General features: G+C 48.7%; 2 protein-coding genes across 4 annotated transcripts in view; one reads left to right on the top strand and one right to left on the bottom strand.

Annotated features, from left to right (window-relative positions):
• Positions 1–13,559, bottom strand: part of SLC13A2 (solute carrier family 13 member 2) — a 29,502-nt gene extending 15,943 nt beyond the window's left edge. Inside the window, exons 1-4 of one of the 3 annotated variants that reach the window (XM_039508175.1) lie at positions 13,343–13,559; positions 12,952–13,187; positions 1,690–1,818; positions 1,195–1,331 (exon numbers count right to left, since the gene is read on the bottom strand). In XM_039508175.1, the coding sequence (XP_039364109.1) occupies positions 1,195–1,331; positions 1,690–1,788 (236 nt within the window). In that variant the 5' untranslated portion in view covers positions 1,789–1,818; positions 12,952–13,187; positions 13,343–13,559. Of the gene's footprint in view, positions 1–1,194; positions 1,332–1,689; positions 1,819–9,571; positions 9,677–12,951; positions 13,311–13,342 lie in introns of those variants that run through there. The other 2 variants (XM_039508176.1, XM_039508177.1) reach the window with 2 other exon arrangements.
• Positions 13,560–13,653: 94 nt separating this feature from the next.
• On the top strand, positions 13,654–19,397 carry SLC46A1 (solute carrier family 46 member 1). The gene is given in 6 exon segments (XM_039508178.1): positions 13,654–13,967; positions 13,969–14,149; positions 14,385–15,237; positions 15,669–15,752; positions 16,847–17,003; positions 17,912–19,397. Coding segments are annotated over 6 exon segments (1,533 nt in total). The 5' UTR covers positions 13,654–13,767; the 3' UTR covers positions 17,970–19,397.
• The last annotated feature ends 4,349 nt before the right edge of the window (positions 19,398–23,746 follow it).

Consider the following 23,746-nt stretch of genomic DNA (forward strand, 5'->3'; position numbering starts at 1 on the left):
GTATAGGTTTTATTGTGGTATAAAGACTGTCCTGTCAGCGCCTGTTCCTCTGGGGAAATGCTTTAATTAGCTGTTGACTAGCTAATGTGTCCTGGGCTGGGGTACAGGGCACGGCCAGGGTGAGCATTCCCAGTGGTGGATCTCCTTAGACAGAGAGCTCTCTCTGTTAGGAAACGAAGTACAGCGCCTGCCCTTAGCACTAGGGGAGAAGAGCAGCACAGAACTTTTGTCTTGTGATGTACACGATGCATGAGCAGAGGATGAGATGAAGTTAACACAAGATGAGATGAAGTTTGCCCAGCTGAGCAGATCTGAAATTGGGGTGATAGTGACCTGGGGGCACAGCTAATTGTATAACACTGTCACCTGGGAGAGAATTTATTTCTGAGCCCAGATAGTGATCAGTTAACATCCTTAAGCTTGAGGATCAATAATCTTTGTAATTTATCCCACCTCTTATCACTGCAGAATCTGTTCTGATTCATATAAAAGTCTAGTCCTCCTTTGGATCTTACTACATTATTTTACAGCAATGAGATACACAAGCTAATTACAAATTGTGTACAAAAGTGTTTTATTTATTTTTATCCTATTGTCTTATAATGTCCTCAAATGTTCCCTTGTTCTTGTGGTAGGGGACAAAGTAGATAGGATTATCTAGCATTCTCTGTATATTTTATAGACCTCTGTAATTTTGCCTTACAATTATCATTTCAAAACCAAATTGCCCCTGGTTTTCTAATCTCTTAAATACCGATACTCCAGTCCCCATTCCAGGATTGTAATCATTAACACAGTGCTTTTCTATGGTTCTGGTTATGATGTTCCCTTTCTCACTGTCATTTAGCTACATAATGTTAAATGTTTCCTATTAAGTCAGTCCTTCCAGCCAATATCTAGAAAGGGGAAAGAAAGAGAGCTGGCTGCAGTATGGATCAGAGAACAAAGGAGTTCCTTACTTATATCACTCCACACAGGAGACTCCCAAGCCCCACATACTCCTCTGGCTGAAATGAGATGAGAACCAAATGCAAACAAAGGGCCTGGGTCAAGAAAGCTCTTAAATGATGGACGTCAGCATGTACTTTGGTGCTTTCCTGAATCAGGAACGAAAAGATTTCCAAACTCCTTCCCTGGGTGAATCTGGTCTTCTCACCACTCCCCACCCCAACCCCTTCTGAGGTTCTCACTCACAGGGCTGGTCTGACCCCAATGATTAACAAGACCCGCAGGGCGATGCGCTTGTGTAGGTTCCAGTGTTCAACCGCAATGGCCACCAGCATCCCCCCAATGAAAAGCATGTTGGTGTCCTTCAGATACTCCCTACAGACCTATAACAGAAAACGGGAGGAGAAAAGAGTCAGAGAAAGAAGCCAGACAGTCAGAGAGAGAACATTTGCTGAAGGAGGGTCAGAGACACTGTTATGCAAGCTACATGCATCCAATACTGCTAATAGTTTTCCTTTGGTTTCACTTCCGGAGCTGGATCCAGCATTCATTCCAGGTGGTCAGAGATATTCTTTATTCTGTGAGCCTTCTCTCTGGGTGACAGTCATGCAGTTTCCTTCTCCTCAACACTGCATGTTGGAACCATCCTGTCCCTGCGGACTGACCAGATGAGAGACACCCAGACACACCAAGACAGAGAGACTGACGGACACACACATAAGCAAGAGCCAGATCTCTTACGCTAGTTGAATCCATTATGTTCATGAGCGGGAATAGCACAACAGGAAAGAGGGCAGTAACACCCAATGGCAGGACTTCCATACACCAGAACAGCGCCATCAGGATGATAACATAACCACACTTGGCTTCCTGAAAGAGAACGCACACAATCAGAGCACACTGCACAGCTGACTGAGACACTAGCTCACAGGCTTATTCATATGCTCTTACTAGGCTTCTAGCCTCTTTCTCCCAGCTGTGCCCCAGGTAGAGAAGGGGAACAGATCCCAGTTATCTGCCTCCTGTCATGGAGAAAAGGGCAAAGCATTCAGTGACCTTGTCAGAGATCTGGTATAGAAATAAGGGGGCACCATATACGGTGACCTTGTGGAAGAGCCTTTATAGGGAAAGGCAAAACTTATACACAGAAAAAGAAATCAGTCAATGACTTTGAACCCTGCCCAGATAAGAGGCTAGAAGTCCTGAACAGACTCCTTGGTTTTGCTGATGGTAGCAACTTCTCCCTGATTTACTTCTGTCTTTGAATGATTGAACAGCTCAGTTAGTCATTGGTCCAGTTCACTTTTCTCCCAGCGTGTTTCATGCAGTGGCCCAGATGAACTTTGATTGGTTTCCATAGCCTTGATTTCTAGCATTGTAAATCATTATATGTTTACTTTTAATTTGATTTTTCACAACTGACAATTGACAAATTATAATCACAGTTCAACTTCAGGTCTTAATCACTGGGATTTATTTTTTTTATTTTGTATTGTTGTAAAATGCCCTTTGCAATCCACAAAATTATCCAAAAGCTTCTTCCTTCACCACAGTGAAACAATCCCAGTGTTTGTACCCTACCCTTTCTCCATGGGACTGTGGTTTACTTCTGCTCTGGAAGACAATTCCAGCTTCTGAATTAAACTTATTTACTTCATTACAAGACTGCTGAGTGATCTGAAGTAGCATGTTGCATGGGGATTCTTTCCTTGGGGTGGGATAATGCAGAGAGGAAGAGACCATGGACTGCAGAGTGTCCTCTCCAGACAAGGGGTCTGATTTACCGGTGCGTTACTCCAGTTTTTATGACAACATGCCTGCATTTATTTCGGTGTAGTTCCTCAGGTGGTAACACAATGGTGACTCAGGCCCGAGGGAAGGAATCAGCCTTGAGCTGGGGACTGAGGGGAGGTGGCTTACATCTCCCTCTTTCTGCAACTGGCACAGAAGTGTGGGTCAATGCTAGAAAGCATGACTAGCAGGACATTTGCAGAGGGATTTGAAGGGGGAAGAGTTATGTGGAATCTGGAATCAAGGAGATAATTTCAAACCTATCTGGCAGTGTGGGAGACAGCACAGCGACCTTTTGGTGAATGCTTTAAAGGGAGTGGGATGGAATGGTCTCAGCACAGGGACCAAGCGGATGAATAGCACTAGACAAGAGCTGAGAAACAGGCACGGACAGACCCATGAAGACCCAGGAAAGCAAGAGGCAAGCATGACTATGGCATGGAAAGAGATGGAGAGCTTGTGACATGGAAGGATGAAAGGTGAGACTGAGTAGGCTGGAGAGTAGAAAGCTGCAGTATTTTAGGTAGAGATTACCAGGTCCTGGATAAGGGTTTCAGCAGTAGGAATGGGGGGAAGAGACAGATTTCTGAGGAGAGGAAAGGGTGGATTTTGGCCTCCCATATTCAGTGGAAACCACAGAAACTTTAAAAAGTTGATTGATCCATCTCCCATTTAGTGTTCCTGTGAGAAGCCACTAGGTTCTCTTGGCAAGGCTGTCAGTGAGAATCCCTGGCAAGTCCTGGGACGCTGGCACTTTCCACCTGCACAGGGTCACCTCCAGTAAAGCTGGTCAGGAACCCAGTGACAGGAAAGAGAGCGTATAGAGGGCCTAATACTATTTCACATTGTATGGCTCCAACCCAGAGAGAGTGAAGAATTCAGTGATTATGGGCCTTGGTTTAGACTCTCTCCTCAGAACAGTCCCCCACATCCTACTCCATTGGGATTTTAAAAAATGGGAAATATAAACTGTCTGGAGGCCTGGAAAAGGGATATCAGTGCTATTGGCAACCAGCAGAGTCATCAGTTATCCCCAAGGACAGAGATACTTCTTTCTCCATTCACACACCCTCCACTCTAGATCTTGCACATCCTGCTACTGCTCCCAATCCTGTTCATGCTCCAGGGGACCCTGTGACCACCAGGCTGGCATTCAGGATAGAATCCTTTGAGAGTGTGTGTGAGAGACAGACAGAGGGAGGTGAAAGTTTACACCCTCCTTCGAAGTCAAAGCTGGTTATCAGATTAGATGGACTAGTGAAGCTCCAGGCATCAGTGGCTGGATTTCTATGTGGTGTTGAGTATTTGTCTTTTTATCTTTGTCAATTTCTCCTTCCTTTGGCTTTAGATAAAGCCTTTATAATTCTGTTTGTTTTACCCTTGTTCACGCAACAGTTTATCTCAGGACGCATCCATATCTCCCAGTGGGGCAAGTTATTTCCTAAGAAGGTTTGCTGGGTAATTGTGAGGGATCAGACATCTCAGTGTGGCCTTGTGTGTCCTGCCCCTTCCCCTTGGCTTTTTCTTTTTTTCCTTTTAGTGTAAGGTGTCAGCTTGACAGCCCTGTACGCTGAAGATGCACCGCTGGGCCAATGTAAGAGTGCACGCTTCGCCCATATGGCCCAGCAGAGTGCCCAATCTTAACCTGTAAAGGCCACGGTTAGACTTGGAGGGTCAGAAATATTCTGTCTCTCTCCTTGGCCTCTGCTGAACAGCAGATAGATGCCAGTTGGTGTCCTTTGTGACACTGAATTGAGAACCACCAAATCGTTCCACGAGAGATACCAAAGACCTGATAAAATGGTAACTTCCAGGCACTACCAGCGTTGGCTGGGTTTGAAGCCATGACTTAGTAGTGAAAAGTTCTGGATCCCACTCCCCAGCCACATAAGCAGTTATCTGAGTTAAGTCCCATTTAATTTCAGTAACTACTTTTTTTTTTGCTACTTCACTTTACACTATTAGAAAAACATTTACGTAGTCCTGTCTTATGTGTCTTCTTTCCATTATACTTTTACCTCTGTGTCTTATACTGTCCCAGAGTGGGGATCCCCCAGACTGCAGGGAGCACTGCTTTGTCTGTATTTATACAGTGCCTAACACAATGGGGCCCAGACCCCAACTGGGCCTCTGGGGGCTACTGCAATGCAAACAATAACAATCAAAAATCTTGGCATGCAAATGACAGAGAAATCAGACCAACAGAATACGTGCTGACAAAAACATTATTCAGTTAGTTGAGTTTGTAAATAGCTATTACTGTAATACTAATAAGAAAAATAAAGCATTATTGAAATACCACAATTATATATAAATAATTGAAAGTTAAGGTTCCTCACATCCTGAACTCTGACCCTGTATCCTGCAGAGGCACCTGAATCATGTCAGAGGATTACACGCATATGGGATATTCCACTGAGTCCATATTTTGGAGAGTAAAAGATGCAGACTGGGCTCTTTGACCAAAATTTGCGAACATGACAAGTGATTTTGGGTGAGATGTTCAAGGGGCATGATTTTCAGAGAGAGCTGAGTGCCTGTCTTCTGAAAATCAGGCTCCATTAAGGTGTCTCAGGTTGGACATCCAAAAACTTTAATCAGGGTGCAGAAAAGAGCCACAAAAATTATTTGAGGGCTAGAGAAAATGCTTTATACAGGGAGAGACTTAAAGAGATCAAGCTGTTTAGTTGATCAAAACAAAGATTGAGAGGTGTCTTGATTACAGTTCGTAAATACTTTCATGGGGAGAAACTACCAGATACTAAAGGGCTCTTCAATCTAGCAGAGAAAGGCAGAACAACAAGAACCAGTGGCTGGAAGCTGAAGCCAGACAAATTCAAATTAGAAAAAAGACGCACATTGTTAACAGTTGAGGGTGATGAACCATTGGAACAAGCTACTCAAGTAAATGGTAGATTCTCCCTCTCTTGATGCCTTCAAATCAAGACTAGATACATTTCTGTAAGATATGTTTTAGTCAAACACAAATCATTGATCTCAGTACAGGGGTAACTAGATGAAATTTAATGGCCTGTGATATAGATGATCTAATGGTTCCTTCTGGCATTAAACTCTATGATCTATCATCACCTTTGAAATGCTTGGCTATAGGCAGGGGCCCTTGTACTCTGTGGCATGAGGGGACCAAATTCTGAAGCAATGTTAATCTAATCTATTGCCATGAAATGCCTTTCATTCCCATTTGCCTCATCACAACCTCCCCTACTCACATATAACTATGGCTCGTTGTTGCAAATACTCTTTGTGTAAAAGTTGTGAATGATTGTTTTTGGCAGAAATTATTTTTCAAGGACAGGTTTCTCACTGCTTTCCAGCCCAGCTCCATTCCCTGGGCTTTGGTTCCCTTCATGATGCCTAGGTGGTTTGGCTCAGGAACTCCTTCCCATCATGTGTGCCAGGAAAGGGGGGGGAGCTTGTAGCCAGCTGCAGCAGCTTACTGGGCCTCTTCTGTTGCACTTTTCTCAGGCTGGCCAGCCTACATCTCTGGCTGCTCCCACCTCACTACAAGCTGAACTGCAGGTCTGGCTCCTTGACGCCCTGCTTCCTGATTCTATGCAACAGTGCAAGGAACATGTCCCTTTGGGGAATGCTGGAGGACAGGTCTCAGTGGGGTAGGGAAACAGAAAACAAAATGACAGATGCCTGCCTGCATCAAAATTTAGAGTTTTATAACCATGGAATTAGAGTCCCCCTGGCCCTGACTGAGATGAATGGGACAGGTTACACTGCTCAGATACATTGTTTCAGGATGTCTGCAGACTCAGGCAGACAACATTACATCAGTTTTCATCTGTTCACATTTTAAGGTTATCTCTGCCGCCATAAGGGCAATAAACATCAGAGGACATTTTCAAAGGCACAAAAAGAAGGTAGGCACCCAACTGCCATTGAAAGTCAATGGGAATCAAGCACTTAATACCCATTTGTGCACTGAAAGTCTCTCCCATAAGCTGAGATTCTGTAGCAAGGGGTGAATTCCATGGTCACAAAATTGTGGAATACACAGGGCCCTGACTCTTGGCCTTTGACGCTAACGGAGGCTGAGCACTTGCAGCTCCCACTGCTTTCACTGGGGGTTGTGGGTGTGTGCAGTATCCACTGTTGTTTCTAGACTGTATGTGGCAGTATATGAAGTGTAAAGTTGGTGTTTCTTGCTGTTAACAGGCAGCTGAACTATTTCTGTGTCTGTGTTTGGGGCAGTGCCCCATATGTGCTGGAGGTGCTGCTGGAAATCTGTATCTACAGTATAGTGGTTGCTGGGATTTCTGGTGAGCTGGGGTTAGAATCTCATAATGCCAATGTTCAGATAACTGAATAGCTCTGGTTCTTTATATCATTATTGTATTTTACCAGATGGAGTTGATAGTCCATATTTATGGTCCATATTGGAAATATGGAGGAGGTTGGTGGCTGAGGAAAGAGAGTGCTGATGGACAGGGAGAGGAATGGTGTTCACAGAGCTAGAGTTAAGGCTGCTTCCATATCCGGACCTTTTGAGTTTCTACACTTTCAAGCATTTACTTTATTTTTATCATTGCAACATCTAATAATGTTATATCCATGCAATGGTATTAAATTAGAGCCAAACTGTATACAGGCAGTGTCCATGAATTTCTTTAGATTTTTAAAGAAAGTATTTAAATCCTGTATATGATTATAGGCAGGACTGGTGGCACCTGCTACTATTAAGATTGTGCACCACATCCCATTAAATGTTTTCAGTTGCTCATAACTTTGCGAAACTTTAACCATTTGGGCTGGAATTTTACATGCCAGCTGTCTGCCTCAGGCTGAAGTTTTATGTAAAATTTCAGCCAACATGAGTCAGCCATTTCTGAGAACAAGGTTCAGGGAAAATACATTTTTGTCCATGTTAAAAATTCTTGAGACCATTTTTGAACAGCTCTAGCGCCACCCCCCACTCCCCACCACTCCTGCTTTGGAACAGGAAGCTGAAGCTTGGTATTTGTCTCAGGGGTGTGCTTTGTGCTGTCCCTTGAAAATCTGCATGGAACCAAGATTCCTGAGTCTCATCATTCTTCTGATGCCAGCAAATCTGCTGGTCCGCAGAGAGGATGATAGCCTACTGCTGCTGTTGCTGTCAGTTACTTTGTTTGCTTCAGTTGCAGAGATCTGTGCCATGGATCTAAAGGTTCCAACCCTGCTGATAACTCATGTAGGTGCCAATATGATGCCACATGATGGAATTTATGGGGGGAGGGTTCAGTTTCCTTTTTAAAAACCCCAGGAAATGACACACAAATCTAAATAAATGTTAAGTTTACAAAGTCAAGCACTCAATAGTTAGGAAGTTATCATATGCAACCTTAATTCAGCCCCGGATGTGTATGAATTATGATGAAGTCTAATTACATGATCACATACGATTTTTCCACAGGATCCCTAACTCATTTAGTGTGTAGGATAGACTGTGCTCTGGAGATGAATCAGGGCTGTGTAGTGGAGGATATGTTTGTAGGACCCTGCCTCTTTTGTTGCAGAAGTTGGAAGGCATGTAGTGAATGAGACAAAGGATTGCAGGCAGTAAAAAGGATTATTTCATGGTTAGGCAGTTAAATGCCACCCTGGAGAACTGGATTCTATCTCTGCCTCTGCCACAGAATTCCAATGTGATGCCGGGCAAGTTACTGAAACCAAACTTTTCACAGGGGGTCAGTAAATTGTATGTTTCTCATTTTCTGGGTGCCCAACTTGATAGCACTGGGGTCTCATTTGCAGCAATGCTGAAAACTCACAGCTGCAATGGAAGTCAATAGGAACTGTGCTTTAAACATGTAAAGTCAATATAATGCTAAGTACTCTAAAAAATATCAGGTCCTTGGTGTCTCAAATTGGGCACCCAAAATTAGTGGAATTTTTAACCTTAATCTGTGTGCCTCAGCTCCCTATCTGTAAAATGGGAGAATACCATCCCTGCACCACATAGACTGAAACACAAGACAAAAGAGTATCCAAATCAGATCCTGCCAGCAGAGCTTGTAGCCTCTGAACCAGTGCGGCTCATTTGACAGTGTTTACATACTGTGCTAGCAGAACTTCTAAACTCTAACAGACTTTTGGCAGAGTTTTTAAAGTCCAATGGAATATCTTGGCATGATCAGAATTTAAAAGTCTATAGTGACTAATTCCAACATTTGAACTTAACTTTGTCAGAAGTAATCATAAACACTAAGTGTCCCCCAAGACTTTTGAAGATTCTAAACCAAATCATTCTTTAAAAACTATTTTTCAAAAGGAAAAAAGTTTCAAAACTTTTAAAAAAGTGAAACACACCTTATTTTTGTTCCATAGCTCAGAAATTCCTTGTCCTGTCGACTTATAACACAAATAATCCTGACATTGTTTTCTCTGTCCCAAGACAACACTTGAAAAATGGCAGGAAAGGATTTTTTTGAGAAAATCAGGAGGGAAGTTAAAAGTTAAGCATATAAGCCTCAACTCAGGAGGCATTTAAGCATGTGCTTAAGGTTAGGCACATAGGTATGGACTTTAAGCATGTGCAAAAATGCTTTGCTGAATCAGGGCCATAATCTGAAGCAAGTTACATTTTTACTGTAATTCAGTGACACATTTTCATGATAGACCTACAAGTCTGTCTGTCCAGTGAGGCTCTTCTTGCTGTAGTATTCCAGGTGCCCCATTAGTGGTCTAAGCTGGAAAGGTAACTGTCCAGCTCAGAAACAATGGAAGTTAATCAGGGAACCTGTGGTTCCTGCTTGGTTTTGTCATTTAAAAGAAGCAGTGCTTTCCAAATAAATCTGAGTTTCTTAGTGCAGTTAAGAGTTCTTACCTTGGTAGGAATGACCAGTGGGAGAGGAAGAAGCAGAAAAGGTACTAGGAAAGCAATCAGGTAATTCCTGTGGGCCACAATTACTTTCCACACAGTAGTCATGGTGCTGGAACTAGCCCAGTGCTGAAAGGTGCACAGGTCTGTTCATGGGGACTATATAAAGGCTCTGAAACATGAAACATTGACCTTGTCAGGTAGGGTGTTGGTTTTAGAAGCGTGATCAGAGTGAAAGAGAACAAAGAAGGGAGGGGGCAGAGAAGGAAGGAGATACCAGGAACTTTCTAAGGGAAATCTTTCTGATGCTTGATAAATTCAGGGGAGAATTAACTCCTTGTGATCCAACCAGTCTCACGTCACTACAAAGGGAAGGGTGGTCATGAGCACATTCAAATATCCTACTGCAAAACATATGTGCTCACTTTTCTGCTAGCAGCCAAACTGAATTGACAAAGGCCGCTAACGTTCCTATCTTTCATAATAAAATGTCAGTCCCTGAATGGGGAAATCCTACAGAAGGTGAGAATCCTCCTACAGTCAGCTCAGAATTTTGTTTTAATAAAATACTTCAAATGATTAGGGAGCATATTCATGTATGTAATACTCCAGCTGGAGTTCAGGAAAGTATGGCCTCTCCCTCAAACACTAAGGCAGCTGGGATTCCATCCAGGCTTTTTTGTGACAGCAAAAACCACCAGGGCAAAATTCAAATGACCAGAAGCCCTCACCCTATCAGAGATGGAATTCCAGCCCTAGCGCTCTGGGAGCAGGAGCACTAGGTCCTACAGGCCCACCATCTCCGTCGGGCATCTCTTGGCACGTCCACAATGCCCTGCAGTTGATGAGTGGGAGTGTGCAGAGGTCTGCACAGAGCCCAGATCCCCCACATAGCAGTTCTGTGTACTGTAAACAAGGCATGGGGCTACAGAGGGAGACTGCAGAGATCCCAGCCTTCCTACCTCATACCCCAGGAAGAGAATTGGATTCCTTTTGTGGTGTAATTATTGCATCACATAATTAACCTGTAAAGTTTCTACAGTAATTAAACCACAAAATGAGTCTAATTTGCTGCTGGTGTAAACTGGCACAGTTCCACTTACTTTCAGAATGGCACCAGCTTACACCAACAGAGTATGCTGTCCCTACTCTGGTCAGGTGATGTTACCTCACAAGAGCCCAGTTCTGAACTCCTCACTCACGCGGAACCTCCCGGGAGGTTAGCTTGAAGTTAGACAGACTAAGGCCTTGTGTAGACAAGCTCTACATTCTCTGCTCCTGAGACACTGGAAGGGACTTTCCATTGATCTCACTAAGAACTGTTGATAGCAGGCTGGTCCCAACTATGGTATCACCGACAGTGGAAGAAGATGATGCCCTCAGGGAGCCCTTTAGGAACAATATTACTGAGACTAAAATGTCTATGTTATAACGTTCAATGATGTCTGAAGAAGGTTGTCAAGACTTGAGTTATCTAGCACGGTGCTGGCCAGGAGAGACTCATCAGCACACACTACGAAAATCATGGCCAGCAACTTGTTGCTAAGTTGATTCTTCACAATCACATTCAAAGGAAAGTATCAGAGAGGTAGCTGTGTTAGTCTGGTTCTGTAAAAGCAGCCAAGAATCCTGTGGCACCTTATAGACTAACAGACATTTTGGAGCATGAGCTTTCATGGGTGAATACCCACTTCGTCGGATGCAAGGGATCTACACACAGACAGTACGTTGCTTTGAGCTGAGTTTTCCTCAGCTTTCAAGGACCCAGCATTTTTTACTTTCCTGAAATACAGCATTCTCCAGGTAAACGGGTTTAAATATCTTCAGATACAGCCAGGCTGGAGGGAAGATGAATGTTATTTAAATATCCTCAAATATGAAAGTAACTCAGCCAAAAACTGCTACAAGTTAAAGTTGCTAAGTTATATTCAGCCTTTAAAAATAATTTCATATATTATGTAGGCCTGGCTTGTAGGCCTAACTTGCTTCATTTCATAGTGGACATAATTGGGAAGATGAATGGAAGGTTAAGTTGTAAATAGGGGCTTGACAAACAGTATGCTGGAATCCAGGATTTCGGTGCTAGCTAGACAAGAAGCAACAGCTTGATGCTAGGGACTATGGACAAAATAAAGATCAGTTCCACATGAACAGCGTATGGACAGAGCACAGTGTATGGGATTGGTTCCTGCAAAGTAACCAATCCAATCCAAAAATGTGTGGTGTAATGTACAGCAAATGCAATGTAACATATAAACGTACATAAAGGAAGAGGTTATCTGTGTAACTTTGGATATGTGGAATGCCCTATGCCCACCCCCTATGCTTGAGTCTGATCAACTCAGCGTAGCTTTGCTGTGTGCCAAATAAGGAACCCGAGTGACAAAATCCAGAGTCAAACTGAATGTTTTGGAATGACGCGTTCTCCCAGTACTAGACAAGGTGTTTGGGATAAGCCAAATGGAAAAAGTCTCAGAGGGAATCTCAACATATTATATTTGAATTGAAATTATTCCTGAATAACCTTAACAACAATCTGACTCTCCAGACTTTTGTTCAATTACTAACTATAACTTTATTTTACAGCTGTTCTTTGAGAGGGGAGAAAACCTTAAGGGGAAAACATTTTACTAGTCAGTTTATCTTAAATGTATTCATCAATCACTAACGTGAATGGGGTTGAATGCTATGTTGTAAGTAAGTAGTGACACAACAGTAAATTCTGTGATTGTTTATAAGAAATAGAAAAATGTGAATGCTTAAAGTTCCATCTCCTTAGCTTTGCAACATAAATTATTTTTGCCACCAAGAAGTACATGAAATACAGCAAGTCTTCATAAGCAAACACAGTTATATGATTTGTGATAAAATTGCTGAAACAGATGTTTTTACTGTCATGGTCATTAACCTGATAGCTAGCCTGTAACAAACTCATTCATTGTAAAACATTTCATCATCAGCTTGTTGAAAATTACTCATTTAATCATAAACCTGGCCAAGATAAAAACTTAACTTTTCCATCAATAAAACAAGCAAATTCACTTCTTGTTGATTCATGAATTAATTCAAGATTAACTAGTTAATCACCAGACTGGGCCCAATCCTGCAAATGGTCAGAAACACATTGAAGTCACTTGAATTGTTTGTGTTGATCACGAGTTTAGCCCTCAATTTGTAAGAAAATCTATAACAGGCTTTTGTGTTTTTATTTTGAACATGTTCTTCAAAACTAGATTATGAACTAATAGGAAGGAAAAAGTACAGAGGAAGTTTCCTGGGATAAGTTTAAGTATTTGTTGCCCAAAAAAGACACACTGCCACTTCCAACTTGTGTAAGGTCATGTAAATTAGGCCCTGCTCCTCAGACCACTTGCACATGTGCTTACCTTTACTACCAGGAACAGTTCCTTGATTTGATGGCCTTAAACACTCCCCTTCAGATTCCAAAATCAGAGAGGCCCAGATCCCCAGAGGTACTTACGCCCCTAACTTCTGCTGGACTAGCTTTATGGGTCTGGGCCTGGGCGTTTCACCCCAGCTCTGCAGGCTCGACCCCAGTGGTACTGGAATCGCGCCTTGACTGGCAGAGCTCACAGCACTGTGCTGGCTGCCATATCAGATCCTAGATAAGGAGATAAGAGCTGAGTGCCATTTATTCTTTACAACTCCCCCCCCCCCATTTTAAAAACAGCCTTTTTTGAAACTCAAGACTTTTGCAAAGTTTTCGTTTTCAGCAAAACTTGTGTGTTCCTTTGTCAAACCCAGAAATGCTGATACCTGTTTCCCCCCCTTCTCCTTTATCTGCCACTGAATGCAACAGAATGAATGTCTAAGGTTTAGGGGCTTGTTAGTTTCACTTTCCCTTTTTCCCCTTTGGCTACTTTGTAACTTTTCCAAAGCGGAGGGAGTTTTGAGCAGGTGAAGAGCGGAAACGGGGGGAAAGTGGAGGAAGTGACTCCCGGCCCCCATTCATCGGACTGCGCTGGCTCCCAAAAGGGTGGGGAGCGGGGACGGCGGCGAAGGGAATTAGTGGAAGCGGTGCTCCCAGATCCCGTGCACACGGAGCCGAGGGGCGTGGGGTGAAAGGGAGACGGGGAAGGGCAGCTCCTAGGCAGGGCACGGGGGTGAATTGCGGGGAAGGGCTGAGCGCATCGCCCGGGGCTCTCTGGCCCCAGCCCGCGGGGCAGCCCCGCGCTCCCCCCATGGACGCTGCCAGCGGAGGCGGCTCCGGCCGCCGGGCCTGGCGGGGAGGCATCTGGCAGCCCCGGCCCGCTGCCGTCCCCTCCGGGCGGAGCCTGCCTCCCCTCCGCCTCCTGCCTCTGCGGGCGGCGCGCCGCGCTCCGCCGGCCCCAGCCATGGCCGACAGCCCGGGCCCCGCTGGCGGCGGGCGGGCGCGCTGCCCCGGGCCGCCCCACGGTGGAGCCGGTTCTCTTCCTGGGCACCGTGGCGCTGGGCCTGCAGGCCCCGCTCTGCACCCAGTACCTGTGGGACCGGCTCGGGGCCGAGCTCGGCTACAACGGCTCCGCGGCGAGCGGCTCGGCCGGCTGCGGCAACGCGAGCGGCGCGGGGGACCCCCGGCAGCAGGTGGGCGGGGCGGGGGTGGGTGGGAGCGGCCCGGCCCCCAGGGGTGCTGGAACTAGGGGTGCTGGGGCTGTTGCCGCTGCCCCCAACCCCCCTGTGCGCAGCCGGGCAGAGCCGGGAGGAGGCTGGGCCATATTTTCGCAGCTCCCGCACCTCTCTGCAGGCCTGGGGTCAGCCCCGCTCCCAGGCGCTGGACAGATACTGGGCCTCACTTCCCCTGTCTCTTCTTCTGTCTCAGGAAGTGGAGACCTTGGCCTCCCACTGGAACCTCTACATCAACCTGGCAGGCTTCTCTGTGGGTCTCTTCTCGGTGACTCTCTTTGGGCCATGGAGCGACAGCGTGGGTCGGCGTCCAGCGCTCATCCTGCCTGCCCTGGGCATGGCCTTGCAAGCTGCCATCTATCTTCTTGTCATGTACCTCAGGCTACATGTCGGCTACTTCCTGCTTGGGCGCATCCTGTGCGGCCTCTTGGGGGACTACAACCTGATCCTGGCCAGCTGCTTTGCCTACGTGGCTGACATCAGCGACCAGCCTTCCCGTACGTTCCGCGTGGCCATCCTGGAGGCATGCCTTGGCCTGGCAGGCATGCTGGCCAGCATCATCGGAGGGCAGTGGCGCAAAGCTCAGGGCTACATCAATCCCTTCTGGCTCGTGTTTGCTGTCAGCCTTGCCACTGCCCTCTATGCTGCTCTTTGCCTCCAGGAATCGGTGAAGGAGAGGAAACCGGCCAAGCTGTTCACCCTCAGTCACTATGTGTCGGTGTACAGGCTGTTTGCAGCCCCAGGGTCCCAGAGATCCAGGCAGAAGCTCGCTCTCTACTCTCTGACGTTCTTTCTCATTGTCACCATCCACTTTGGAGCCAAGGACGTCTTTGTCCTATACGAACTCAGCTCCCCTCTCTGCTGGGGCTCTGATCTGATTGGCTATGGCTCAGCGGCTAGTTACCTGACTTACCTGAGCAGCCTGGCAGGGCTGCGGGCACTGCAGCTGTGCCTTGAAGACACCTGGGTAGCCGAGTTAGGATTGCTCTCCAACATCGCGGGCCTGGTGGTGATTTCACTTGCTTCTACAACACCACTGATGTTCACAGGTGATGCTGAATCCCTAAATCCAGGTAGCTTGTGTCCTAGCTTAAAGTTTGCCAGAGGAGTGAGGAGAGGATGGCATCCTCTTGGAAAGACAGAAAGGCAGAGGAGACGTCCCCAAAGTATCCACATACCAAAATTGCTGAGATCACCAGCCTGTCACACTTCGTATTTACTGTCACCACCGGATGGTGATGCTGCTGCAGCTAGAGGGAGTCACTGCAGACAGTTGTAGACCAATGAAAAGCCACACAAACAAGGTATCTTAAACTACCCTCAAAGGAGCCCTAGAAGGAGGCGGGCAGAAGGGCAGGAGGATGGCAGTCTCCCTGGCAGCTACAAGGGCTTTATTTGTGGGGTTGGTTTTGTTTTAAGCTAGCAATGTTATTCCCCAGATAAGGAAACCTCCTGGATGTGTCTTATTTCTCACTCACAGGTTATGGCATCCTGTTTCTTTCAATGGCAGCCACTCCAGTGATCCGCGCAAAGCTGTCCAAACTGGTGGATGTGAAAGATCAGGGTAAGTGATCAACCAGTATAACCCACAGCAGGCCCTGAAACATCCAACCTAGTGATGTCTGCGTGACACATTAAAAACCAAACAACCCAAGGAGTGGGCCTGAGCCTGTCCCGGCAGGAGGCACCAAAAGGACCAGGTCAGGGAATCTCTGCACTCCTCCTCCCCCTGGCACATGCACACATCCCCAGGCCCTGCAAGGACAGTCATTCTGCAGCATTGGGGGCAGTTTTTCTAGGCAATACAGTGAACCTACTTGGGACTAGAATGTGCAGAGGAAGATGTAGTCAAAGTGAAAAGCATCACATTAAAGTTTGGGGCTGGGTCACTGATGACCTCCCACTGGTCTCAAAACCTTTCACGGGAACAGGAATTAGACTGGGTTGAAAAATAAACTCTGGAAACACTAGTAACCCCAGGTATGGCTTTGGCCTGGGTGAGCTGGCAACAATTGGAAGAACTCAGCACTACTAAAGGATGTGACCACAGGACGTTACCTTTCTCCATAAGACTGGGGAGAGCTGGGCCTCTTTGCCTCCTGTACATGGACCTGGCTGGAAATGCCATGCAGAGTCAGGAGAGGGGAGGAGGGGCTTAGTGCAGTGCAGCCCAGAAATGGCTTCCCAGTGATTAAATGAAAGGGCTGGTTCCTCCAAGCGGCTAACGTCGGCCCCTCTTAGAGTGAAGCTAGTGGAAATTTGATTCCAAGGTTATAAAACGAAACCTGCAGCATCTCTGCTGTGTTTAATATTTATTGAGTGATAAAATGTGCTTGGCACTTACATTTAGCTAGTTTCTGCCTCGTGGGATTTACAGTCTGTCTGATGCAGTGTCCAGATTCAGCACTGTGATGAGTGCAACTCCTGGAGTTATCCCGCTTGCACTCGGGCTGAACTTGGCCCATCATGGCTGTCTCTGCTCCCAGCCCTTGGCACCTGGACTGCAGAGAAAAAGGGCCACCACCTGATCGGAGTGAAAATATTTTACTAAGGTCCAGATTGCCCTATTGAAATGCACCGAGAGGGTCACGTGTGTTCAGTCTCAGGGGGCCAAAAGAGGAGCCTCGTTGCTAAGCTCTGCCCTTGGTGTCCTTCCAGGTGCTCTTTTTGCCTCTGTTGCCTGCGTGGAAGGTCTCTGCTCGCTTGTGGCCACAGGAGTGTTCAACGCGCTCTACCCTGCGAGCCTGCCTTTCCTGAAGGGATTCCCCTTTCTCTTTGGGGCAATAATTCTGCTCGTTCCGGCTGCTCTTATTGGGTAACTCAGATCCTGCTCTTCTAAGTCAGTCGAAGAGCCTTTGTGTGTGGCTCTCTAGTTGCTGGTGGGGTCTCTTGCAGGACACTGCCTTGTGATAGGCCTCTCCAAGGCTTGCTCTAAATGCTGCTAACTGGCAGAAGTTTGGTGCCACAGGAGGCAGATGTCCAAGTTTCTCCACTGGGGAAACCTCTGCCCAAGTTCTCTCTTGGCTCCCAAGTAAACTGATTTCAGTGGGATTCTTCCTACTCACTGTGTGTCCACATTGCAGCCCCACACACCCTGCACTCCATGTGAGTGTGGATGGTGGGGGGTGGAAATGGCTCAGAACAGAGTTGCATTTCAGGAGCTGAATGTGTGGGGCTTGGGAGTGGATCGGCAGGGGGTATGCCGGCTCAGGATTGAGGCACATTGTCACAGCTACATATGCAATGCTCATGTGGTGCCTACCTGCACTGTGCTGGCACTGGCCACTAGCTGTCATTCCATTCAAACATGATAGTTTATTTTTGTTGCTTTATATCTCCCTGTGCCCTGTGCTGTCCCAGAGCTCAGCACCAATCCACAGAGCGCTGCCAGCGGTGGGGAGAGGTGGGGAGCTGGGAGCTTTGGCACAATGTTGCTCTTTCACCGCTTCCTTCAGCAGCTGCTGTAGAAAAGAGCTTGGGCACCCTGAACAGCCTGTCTGCCTTCAATTGCCCCGCTAGTGAAAGCAAGAGAGTGAGGTTGCTTTCGACCTTGTCAGTGCTGAGGGCTCCGGGAGGGAGGCTGGGGTGGGGTTTACAGAGAAGTGCGTTAACTGCTGGCCCTGTGGAGTTTTTCTGGCAGGGCAATTTCCTCTCTATTCCCTTGAGATTTTAAAGCCCTTGCTTTGTGCACGCAGAGCTCTGACACTGTCCATTCTCTCTTAGGTGGATAGAAATCTCGGACACTACACCCGAATATGGTCACTTTACAGATGCTTCCTGATTCCCCCACGCAAGGCTAAACACTGAGTCACCAAAAGAAAATTATTTGTGTGGCTGAGCAAACCGGTCGGAAAGCTGCTGCTTATTCTGCTGGGACAATTTGACCAATGAGCGTGAGAGATCTCTAAGGTTCTTGCTTATTTAAAGTTCCAAGTAGCTGGAAATCGTGGCTTTAATCAGCCAGTAAAAACATGATCCTGCCAGCAGTGATAGCTCCTCATGGTCCTGCTGGCTCGGCCTGTCTGGGAAAACACAAGCAATTTTAAAAATAAAAGAGTAGAAAGAGATGCTGCTGATGCCCATTTGCAGGTGACAGAGGAGTGAAAACTAACGGGCCATGCTGGGTGGCCCATGGGGGGATGTGCTCTCCTGCTGACGGGTTGTGGGTGATGCCAGGGGGCAAATTCCCCTCTGAACAGAGTGAGCTCTACCCTGTTGAGCGGCCAATAAGCCATTAGTATGGAAAAAGAAACTTGCGACCAAATGCACCTCTCCCTCCAGGAAGAGATGGCCCCTGAAGGGCAGAACGGAAGTAGGGGAAGCCCAGCACTGGCTGAATAGACTGTAGAGGGAGGGAGGCAGGCCCCTGGCCCCCATCTGCACCAGGATAACAGACCTGTTCTGCACGTTACTGCTCAGGCCAGGCTCTTGTAGCAGTGCTGAGAGTGAGAAACAAGTCTTCCCAGGAGCGTGTGTGAGCCTGGAGGGACATTCTCCCTTCCCGCCTGTCTAGCTGCAGAACCCATTCGTTGGGCCTGTTGGAAGCACTCATGGCAGTGCACACAAGTCCCATGGAGCTCGGCTGTTCTCCACTGGCAGATGGGTGTTAGCATCAGCTGCAGTGCAGTGTGTGCCGCAGAGGAGAAGCTGATGGGGGACGTGCCAAGGCAAGTAACCTTGTGCCCTTCCGCTAGTGCCCTACAGCCCAGGATTTCAGAGTTCTTTGTAAAGGTGGGCACCTGAGGTAGACGGGTTAAAGCTAAACCTGTCCCTGCATCCATAACTGTGGGCACCTAGGTTCAATAACTGTGGATTAAGTGACTTCCCAAGGCCACAGAGTAAGTGAATGGCAGAGGCAGGACCAATCTCATCCCATCACTAGGCTGAGCTGGGTGGGGGAGCAGGGCAGGGGGTGTATTTGCAGGGGGAAATCATATGTTCTGTGGGATGTACTCTTCTGTTACCGAACTGACTGCTGCTCCTCTTCCCAGAGGGTGGCCGGTGCCCTCATGTCTTCACGTTGTCACTCGCTCAGCTATCCCTGCTGGGGTAGTGCCACCTCTCCCCAGCCCACGGTGTTCAAAGCCTTCACAGGTGTTCTTCTAACAGCTATTAAACTTGTTTCCATGTGAATATATGATCTGCACAGTAACTAAGTGGCACTGCTGATAACAAACCCCTTATGCAAGGCTCCGAGAAGTTCCCTGCGCCGTTTCGTAATCAGATTTAAGACAAGGACAAGATTGCTCATTCCCAGAATAGCAGATCAGTAGTTCCTCTCATGGCCCATAAAGGCTGGCCTTGGCAGCAGAGTTCTTTAATAGAATCATAAACACTTAAGGGTGGAAGGGACCTTGAGCGGCTGTTTTCTAGCTCAGCCCTCTGTGCTGAGGCAGGACCAAGTAAACCTCGACCATCTGTGACAGGTGTCTGTTTATCAACACTTCCAGGGATGGGGATCCTACAGTGGTAACACATTCCAGTACTTACCTATCCTTACAGTTAGAACGTTTTCCCTAATATCTAACCTAAATCTCCCTTCCTGCAGCTCAAGCCCATTACTTCTTGTCTTACCTTCAGTGGATGGGAGAACAATTGATCACCATCTGCTTTATAACAGCCCTTAACATATTTGAAGACTGTCTTCTTTTCTCCAGACTAAACGTGCCCATTTTTTAAATGTTCCCTCACAGGTCAGGTTTTCTAAACCTTTTATCATTTGTGTTGCTGTCCTGTGGACTCTCTCCAGTTTGTCCAGACTTCCTTCCCCACTTATCTCTCTCCATTATTCTCCTGCTTTTCTCTCTTGGGTTGAAGACTTTGGAGTGAAAAGCAGCAGCAAATAATCTGATGCCATGTGAAGAATGACCTCATCAAAGAGCCTGGAGCCATAAAGATTAGAGACGATCCCCTGAGACTTGCTAGCAGCAGCTACGTGCTGGGTTAACCTTTTCCTGGGCACTGGAGTGACGCTCACAGCAGCTCTGATACGATGTGCAGTATTTGCCAAATCAGCACAAGCTCTTGTTTAGCCCCTGCTCAAGCGGGGATGGGGAGAGAAGGTACATGCAGCAGGAAGGTACGTGAGGGGAGAATGGGAGAAGTAGAGCAGTTGTCGGATGTTTTATGTCAATAGAAAGCTCAGTGCTGGGACTGCCTGTGCAACTCAGAGCTTAGGGCCAACACTGACTTTCCCTACAAACAGGGCATGCCAGGAGTTCAGGATTGTGGATGAATTTGTATCTGAATTCCTCAATGCAGCACCAGGCACTGATCCCATTGGGCTGCAGGTCCGTTTTCCTGGCCAGTATCACCAGCTGGCAGTGGCTGTACAGTTTGATATCACTGGTCCCACCGTGCTCACCTTGTGTGTCAGTCACGCACTGTGTGTAAAGGAAGAATCCAATAGGATTTATGGAAGAATAACAGCTCTTTTTGTTGGCTCTCCTCCCAGATCCTCAAGCATGGGCCAGTGCACGACCGACCATGGCGTGGCTGTGAGCAGCAGGTCTGGGTGTCCTTAGAATGCAACGAGCGCCCCGCTCACATTAATCCCAAACCCCGCCTGGGACATCCAGGGCCAGGGTAAAAGGGAGGCTGGGAGCCTCTCTAGTCTATATTATACAGGTTCTTGTATTGCCCTCAGCACCTTCTACTCACGCATCAAGCAACAGGGCTAGCAGCTGCCTCCTGTGGTTTATTCTGTCTCTCACCCTCTTTCCGGGACAGAATATGTGGGCGGTGGAATGTTTTGGTAGGGCCCCCCCTCGCTATATCCATGCTGCTCGGTTTGTGTTAGAGAAGGCAGGTCAGTGCAGTGCCTCGGGGAGTGGGAGTTTGGGCTGATCCTTAGCTCCCAGGGGGGTTTGTGCAGTCTCAGACCAGCCCCGCAGCAAGCTCTGTCTCCCACACGGACCAGCTTTATCCTCATGGTAGGAAGTGCCACTGTGCCTGAGAGGGAGTTGTTTGCTGTGGCTCTCATCCTGCGCCTTAGACCTTTACAGGGGCTTGCCCTTGACTCTCTTGGCTATGGGAAGCCAGTGGAAAGGGTGGAGCACAGGCCGGATGGGCTCGCAGGAGCCCGTGATGCTGAGGAGACGTACGGGAGTTCCTGAAGGCCCGCTGGTTCGAGCCTTCCCAAAAGACAGGTTTGGCTGGCCCTGATGAACAATGCTGCCCTCTTGCCCTAAAATCCCTGCAGGTGCCTCTGGGCCAGTGCAGCGTGCAACAGGCTCTGCCCCTTCATTCACCACATGGGGAAGAGAGGCCTGAGTGGGGCCTGCAGTGCTGCTAGGGTTGGACTCTCCAGTCCGGTCCCAAAGTGATGTGCTGGGCTCCTCCCCACCCCCTAGGCCTGGGTGGCAGAGAAGGTGCAGGCCGGAGGGAGCAGACCCTATGCAAGTTATGTCCCTGTGGCTGTGGCTGTCTCCGATCACATCAGCTGCAGACGCACTGCTGTGCCTCCCCACCCGCTGCTGGCCTGTGGCGTCACTCGCTCAAACCCCAGTGCCTCTAACTGAAAGCAATTCTTCATTCAGGAGCCCATCGTCTCCACTCCTGAATCATGAATGCTTCAGAAAGGTTCCTGCACCGCATCCCATTTTCTTTGGACCCGGGTTGTGGGCAGAGAGGGCTCGTGGGTGTAATTGCTCCGCAGCGTTGCTGGGACCGAGCAACCCGTTCAGCACTCAGCCCTCCTGGCTGCCCGGTCCCTGTACACGCAGTGCTGTGCAGAGGCACCGGGACCCGGCTGTTTACATTGCCTGGGCCTGGCGCTCCAGACAGGCTCCAAGCGTTTGCACTGCGCCCTGCAGGGGCTGCTGCAGGTGCTGCCCTGTGAATGGAAGCAGGAAGGAACAGGCAGGAGAGCTGCAGTGAGCCGCATGCAGTGATGTCTGTGGTACCTGAGGAGCGCCCTCTGTTGGCCATCCGGTCACACTGTGTCACCTGGCGCTGGAAGCCTGGCGTGCAGGGGGAGCATGCTGTCCCTGCTCAATAGGGCAGTGACCTTCCTTTCCCTAGGGCAGGGCTGGCCGTGGTGTGGCCCCAAGCAGCCTGCAGAATCTCATCTCCTCCAAGAAAAGCCCCTGGCCAGTTCCTGCGTCAGCCAGGGGCCTGTTCAGAGCAGCTTCCAGCAGCAGCCACAGATCAGAGGTGCAGGGTGGGATGAGAACCCAGACGGTGTGTGCACAGGTGCAGGGTGAGGGACAGGCCACAGCACCGCGAGCTGAGACCACCTTGCATTGGCTGCCTGACATCAGGCTTCTCCGCGCACCCCCAGATGCCACAGAAAAGGGCAAAGTGAAGCAAACCAGCCCCATGTTTGAGCTGCAGTACAGCCCCCCCCACCCCCCGCTAACAGGGCCCAGAGTGCATGGGCCAGCTGTGCCTGGCCCCACATCTTGCAAGGTCCTGCTGTCAGCCCAGCCCCATGGCCAGGAAACACCCGTCTGCCTCGGCAGTGGCCTCTGCCCCCACCCCCAATACTCTTTAGGCTGAGTAGCTGCCGGTTGACCTTGCATGTGCAAAGGATCTTGCTCATGGGGGTGGGAGGAGGTGAGGAAATGGCCTGTCACTTAACGCTGGAGCCAACAAAACCTAAGTGCAGCCCTGAGCTGGGAGGGAAGCTCATGCTGCAGACCCCTTGGGCTACGGGCCAGCAAGCTCCCTCTGAGAGGAGCAGGAGCCAGGCCGAGGCTGGAATGAAGAGCAGAGCCGGCAGGAATAACGCACAGCCACAGCCCAGTGCCTTGCCGGTGTATAATGATCCCACAGATACAGTACAGCAGCTGACGTCCTTCCACGCCCCGCCCAGCAGCATGCTCCGGGCACCATGCAGCTCTGCGCCCGGCCCTTGTGCTCTGCACACATCGGCCTGGCAGCACCTTGAGAATGGTACCGGAGTGGCAAGAACTGAGACGTCAGCTGATAATAACAAGATGCACTTTGCGAAGGCCCCCGGGAAAGATTTCTACCTGAGCTAGAAGCAAAGGGCTCCCCAGGCCTGCCGGTGACGGCACCATGTGGTGAGAGGCCTCAAGGAGGGGGCAGGAGCTGCTGTTTGGAATGGGGGGAGGGGAGGTCTCCACCTAGGCAGGTTGTAAGGACCTGACATAAAACAAGGGGATTGCTCCAGGGCTTTGCTTTCATTTGGCCTCTCCTGCCCATCGGCACTTTGTGGTGCCACTTGCTCCCTGAGCTGCTGCCCTTGGTAATGGTCCCCAGGCACCCAGAAGGGCGTGTAAGTGCAGGAGCTGGAGTCTACATGGCAGCCTGTGCCAGCTGCGTGACGCTCCCTCGTGGGGAAGGCTGTGAGTCTTTCACGGAGGTGATGGAGTCCATGACTTTCTGGGACCTCTGCAGCTGCAGTGGCTGAGCCCAGGGCTGCCCGAGATGCTGGGGCAGCCCTAGGACCAGCCACGCTGGCCGCTGCTCGGGCAACCCCCGGCAACTGGTCCCAGGCACTGCCCAGAGGAGCGGCGGTGGGGCCCCAGGCTGACCCCACCCCCACTGTGCCTGGGCAGGGTCTGCGCTCTCCCTCACTTTCTCTGCAGGCTG

This window comes from Mauremys reevesii, linkage group 20, assembly GCF_016161935.1.
Source record: "Mauremys reevesii isolate NIE-2019 linkage group 20, ASM1616193v1, whole genome shotgun sequence".
Taxonomy (NCBI): Eukaryota; Metazoa; Chordata; order Testudines; family Geoemydidae; genus Mauremys; species Mauremys reevesii.